The following is a 6,000-nucleotide window of genomic DNA, read 5'->3' on the forward strand; positions in this document are numbered from 1 at the left end:
ACTTTGCGTCTTTAAAACAAAAATATACACTATTATAAACCGCACCCCATCGACATAAGCGACATGTTTCTTTATTTTAACTACGTAAATCGAAACGGTTTCGAATAACTTTCTATGCGTCAATCAAGTAAGTACATTTGGCGGTAATCGATAGTTTATCGGTAGCTCCATCTACCGGCCAGTAGCGATACTACACGCGACCTGTCAAAAGTTTGACAAACGTCATTTTTTACTTTTTTTGTTATTGCTGTGCGTGGGGTCAACGGCTTCTGAATGGGTTTGAGTGAGTGACCTGCTAATATGACATTTTGTTTTAAAAATAAGTCATAAATCATACAAGAATTGATTTATAAACTCACGTATGATTTATGTTAATCATTTTCTTAAGCTTAGTAGTAGTTTCAAATAAAAAAATACCACTAGGTAGATCACTTAAAACGGCATTTTACGATCTACATATCTGAAGACTCTGAAATTCTGATATCTCACATATAGTTTGAGAGTTTGACCCAGGACAGTCTCATTTCAAATGGACAGAGACAATTATACTGCCTTTAGCTTCGTCTTACGCTAGTACTATCACCCAAAAGAAAGGGATGAGTATAATTTTCCTGGTTCTTACTGACTGACAAGATGTTTGCCAGACTATACATGTAGGTAATTACTTTGCGGTGAAGCGACATAATATAAAACGATTATTCATATTCTTCGTATAAAGTTAATGTTTACTCTTTGAATAGTTCGTTAACGGTAATGTCAAAATATTTTGTGAAGAAACAATTTCACGCCATCTTAAACTTTCTTTGTCTATCGAATATAGTTACTCGCTTTTAAAAGGCTAAAAAGGTTAAATGTTGAAACTGACAATTGGTGATTTTCTAGCCACACCACACGACATTATACAAAAAAATGCAATAGACAAATGAGAACTACCGTTTTTAACCTTTTAACCTTATGAAGATAAAATAAAAAATACATAGATGACGACTGGTCAAATTTTACAATATGATACAACCACAAGTACCTAAGTACCCGTTATTGGCGTTGTTGCTCACCTTAATAAATAAATAAAACCGGACAAGTGCGAGTCGGACTCGCCCTTCGAGGGTTCCGTACTTTTTAGTATTTGTTATTATAGCGGCAAGAGAAATACATCATCTGTGAAAATTTTAACTGTCTAGCTATCACGGTTCATGAGATACAGCCTGGTAACAGACGGATGGACGGACGGACAGCGAAGTCTCAGTAATAGGGTCCCGTTTGACCCTTTGGGTACGGCTACTTTAATTTAACATTTATTCTTGGGGACTCTAGCCCAAGCCTGCGCGCATGTGAGGAGGTCTGTGCCTAACAGTGGGACGTATATAGGCTTATTTTTTTATTTATTCTCGCCTGATTGGATTTTTTCCGTCTGTTACAGAGCGAAGAGCAAAAATGGCGGCCGCCTGCTGCGGGAAAAGCTAGAAAAGATTGGACTAAACCTGCCGGCGGGGCGACGGAAAGCCGCCAACGTCACTCTCCTCACTAGCCTAGTCGAAGGTGAATATATCAATATTTTTATAGTATTTTAACCCCCGACGCAAAACCAGGGGTGTTACTTATACATGTGATGCCAATGTCTGTCTGTGTCATCGTAGCTCTCAAACTGAGGGACCGATTTCGATGCAGGATTTTTTACGTGAAAGGGAGTTTCCTTGCGGTGATACTTAGCTATGTTTTATAAAACGATTCAGCAGTTTGAACAGTATCAGCTCTTTTCCAAAATGATGTCAGGCATTTTTGGCATAAAATGGTTTAAAATCGTATGATGACGCCGTCAATGACACGATCTATACAAATATTAGTATCAAAGTCAGCCGATTTTACGGTTGTCCTAGATTCTCAAAGACTTAAGCGGCATTTAATTTAGGTTCATGGAAGCGCATAAATTGCTATGGCAACATAACTAGGACAGCAAAATTCCTCTACAATCTTTTGGAATCACGACAGCTTTTTAATTTACTCTCATCAACAATTTTTGGCTAAATCGCCCTTATTGAACACAACCTTGGTTAATTTTACACCGTCTTCTTTACAACACATCTTCATTCTTTTTTTGACACTAGATATTTCATGTTTGGACTTATCTGAGCAAAAATATCTTTATTACGACAACAGAAGAAGAGTCGAATCTTTTATCGTGTGCGGTGCCTCATCGTGATCTTTATCGGAATGCACGAAGGTAGATATTAGGGTGTAGCCGCACGTGTCAGTCAACGTCTTTAACGGTCAAAAGGTTAAAGCTGACGGTTAACTAATTATTCGCCACTAATTCTTATGTTTTTCGGTTTCCAGCGGAGGCAGTGCACCTAGCGCGCGACTTTGGTTACGTGTGTGAAACGGAGTTCCCAGCGCGCGCGCTGGCGGAGTACCTCGCGCGCCAGTACGCGGAGCACGACGCGCGGCGGCGGCGCGACCTGCTGCAGGCTACTAAACAGGTAACTTCAAGGGCCGAACGAGTCCCTACTGGTCTATAGCCTTGCCTTATCTGTATCTACCGCCTTCAGAGGCAGTGCGGTTAATACTGCGAGACGCGAGCAGGATGCTTATTACTGCATGCCACCAAACAAATATGTATCGTAAATACCGTCCACAGAATTTTATTGATGCTATACCATCCAGTCAAGTCTTAAATTTTCGAGTCACACTAAAGAACTTATGTGGATGTGATGTACATGTGTAGCCTTGTAGTCTTGACCTTCAATATTTCGCAAAGGTCTAACTGACACTGTTCTTGCAAATAGTTATCGATTAGATACCTACTTCAGTTATTATAAGTATAAAATCCACCTAATTGTATTTCCTCATTAAGACCGATTTGTTTATAAAGCTCTTATAAGAAATATGTATACGTTTCAGGTGACCAAGGAGCTAATGGACCTCCTGAACCAAGACCGCTCGCCGCTCTGCAATACCCGGCCGCCGCACCTACTAGAGCCGGCCATACAACGGCACCTCACGCACTTCTCGCTCATCTCGCACGGCTTCGGCGGGCCGGCCATCGTGGCAGCACTGACTGCTATTCAGGTACTTATCATACTTGTGGCTGTTGGACCTCTGAACCAGGGTCGTTGGACACTCTACAGCACGCGGCTGCCGCACTTACTAGAGGTATTTATAACGGCACCTCACGCACTTTTCTCTCGTCTCTTACGGCTTCGGCGGGCCGGCCATCGTGGCGGCAATGATTGCTATACAGGTACTTATCATACTTGTGATTGCTGTTAGACCTCTGAATCAGGACCGGTCTCTGATATGTAACACACAACTGCACTTGCTAGAGCTGGCCATACAACGGCATCTGATGCACTTTCCTCTTAATCTCACATGGTTTCGTTCGGCGGAAGGTTTTTAAAATCACCTTTGAGACACTTTAAAAATAATTTGCATTACCTACCCTAAGTATCTCTTTCGTTCTGACAGATGGCTTCGTCCCTTACCCCTTATGGCTGTAGTGGATATATGGATACACCGGGCGTTTTATGACGAGTGACTGGAATCTCAAATTGTCATAACTTTTATAACTTAAAGAGAATAATCAGATAACTGCAAATAAAAACACTTGTATTTAATACCAGAATTATTTTATATGCCAATTTATGAGTCGTAGCGTAGATAGCCTTAAAGGTAAAAAGGTTAAAATAGTATTTTGTGATATTTAATTAATTGTTTTTGTTTCAGAATTTCCTAAACGAGTCCCTCAAGCATTTAGACAAATTATACCCCCAAAGCGGTATGGTTTCTTCGTCAATGGACAAGACTAAAATGGACCCCGACATCAAGAAGTAACACCAACATAACGACGGAAACGTCGGCCGCACCACAGAGTGTCACCATGTGACCAAGAAACTGTCCATTCGGACGCGAATTACTTCATATCGTTCTACTGCCAACATACAAAATTTAAAAGGAGATTGCGTATTTATTTTTATGATGATCTTCGTTTGTGGCCCGCATACAAATAAAGTGCAATTAAAATACTCAAGATTGTGAGATTTGTAAATATAGATTATAAAATGAATACCCATAGTATTAATTAGCATTTAATGTAGCATTAATTCTCAGGCCATGATTTCGTGCTTTCGTCGAGACGAACTATTTTTATTACGAGGTTATGATAAATGCAATGACAAAACTGCAATAAGTAACACATATCAAATTGTAAATAGTTTATTGTACAGTATGTACCTCTTACATACTAAGGGATAACATAGCATTTTCACCGATCGTTCGAATTTAGAAAAAACCTCTTTAGTTAAGGTTAGATATAATTTTGCTAGTGACTCAATGTGAAAGTGTGCCAATTAGTTTAAAGAACGGATACTTGTGTCCGATGATTAAGTATTTAATATTTATTATTATTCTCGCATGTATATAATAATTATGAGTACCGTCTTGCCAATTTCTCAGTTGTAGTGTTTGTAGAACTAAATTACATTGATGTAAATGGTGCCAATATTCCAAAAAATGGTAACTAAATCATACTATTAACAATTTTTTGATTATCATAAATAATTTAATTTCGACAAGATTACACTTGATACGCACAAATTCGCGCCACTGAATGTTTAGTTCGGAACATACAAATTTTCCCGTTTTTTAATTAAGTACACAAATGCTTTTCAACTACAACAATTTCACAACGTTTTTCATATCTCAGTGAAATAGTAAAAAAATATATAGCTAAAATGAAACAATATTAAGAGTAAAGTGGACGGATACTTCTTCACACAAACGTAGTTCCCATTTTCTTCCCTCGAGATTGACCAAATGGAAATAGATTAGAAATAGATACATTACGATATAAGTGCAAAAAATAGGAAATCCTAAACGAGTGGTGATAAATAAAAACACGACCGAAGGGAGTGTTTTAAATTGACACGAGTTGCGAATTACCTATTCGCACGTGTATCGTACAAAGTTTTACAGTACATATGGCCCTTTAAATTTTGAACATAGTTACGTAATGTGCCAATTATAGCACTAGTGCGGTAAAGTAGCGCCAGATGTACTGTAAATATTTTTACATAATTGAATGTATATTTACCATAGTTATGCTCATTCGTTTTTTTTTTAATTTTTAATTATTGTAAGAGTTAGGAGCTTTAAAAAAATATGCGATTTGTTTTTCGCTTCTCTTATAATAATTTAAAAATCAAAATAAGTCAAACGTCAAATATCTTAAGTTGTATAAAAATATAATAAAATATAACGTATATTTTCCATAATATCAATATTCAAGGAGAAAAATGGTGCCTATATTTGTGTTGAGAAGAGGTTGTCCACTATCGTCTTGACTGTAAAAAAATTTAAAGACATTTTTCAACCATATCAGGGATATTAACTCTCGATAATCGATGCGAAAGCTTTAAAGTATTTTGTGATTTATTTAAAAGTAAAATAAATTTTCACTCATACTTGCTCAAAGAAAAAACTTAAAAATGATCTTTAATCGTGTGCCAAATGATACCTAATTAAAAAATATTAAACTTGACGTAGATTAGCGATTTTCGTTACTTTTACCACCACAAAGACTACCGAATAAGTTTATTATTTTTGTAAAACCATTGCCATATTTAAAAAAAGCAGAATTGCATTTTAACCTTTTAACCATATTGGGAGTATGTAACTATAATATGAATACAGTCGTGGTAGTATAATATATGTCATATAATAGTGTTATATTACCATGGCTTGTTTAATTTCAATATTATTTGCATAATTCCAATTTCTTACATTTAACCGCTAAGTAGTAATTAAAAAAAAACAGAGTCACATCAGAGTACAGGACACAGAGAGGATAATTATGATTTTTGGCGTTTGGTGTAATCAAGAAAACTAATTAACACTGAGGTTAAAAGGTTAAAATGATCGTCGCAGCTATTCTATCAAAACAATAACTTATAACACGTTCAATAAATCGGTTTTGCAAATAAAACCGTAAATGTACTTGGCCCTATT

General features: G+C 36.8%; 1 protein-coding gene across 4 annotated transcripts in view; it reads left to right on the forward strand.

Annotated features, from left to right (window-relative positions):
* The window catches only part of LOC133530162 (transcription factor AP-2-epsilon), a 77,459-nt gene extending 73,399 nt beyond the window's left edge, over positions 1 to 4,060 (forward strand). For all 4 annotated transcript variants that reach the window (XM_061868020.1, XM_061868019.1, XM_061868021.1 and 1 more), the window contains 4 exons: positions 1,421 to 1,539; positions 2,335 to 2,477; positions 2,899 to 3,066; positions 3,721 to 4,060. In XM_061868020.1, coding sequence (XP_061724004.1) covers positions 1,421 to 1,539; positions 2,335 to 2,477; positions 2,899 to 3,066; positions 3,721 to 3,828 — 538 coding nt within the window. In that variant the 3' untranslated portion in view covers positions 3,829 to 4,060. The remainder of the gene's footprint in view (positions 1 to 1,420; positions 1,540 to 2,334; positions 2,478 to 2,898; positions 3,067 to 3,720) is intronic.
* Positions 4,061 to 6,000: the final 1,940 nt, after the last annotated feature.

The sequence above is a fragment of the Cydia pomonella genome, chromosome 22, assembly GCF_033807575.1.
Source record: "Cydia pomonella isolate Wapato2018A chromosome 22, ilCydPomo1, whole genome shotgun sequence".
NCBI lineage: Eukaryota > Metazoa > Arthropoda > Insecta > Lepidoptera > Tortricidae > Cydia > Cydia pomonella.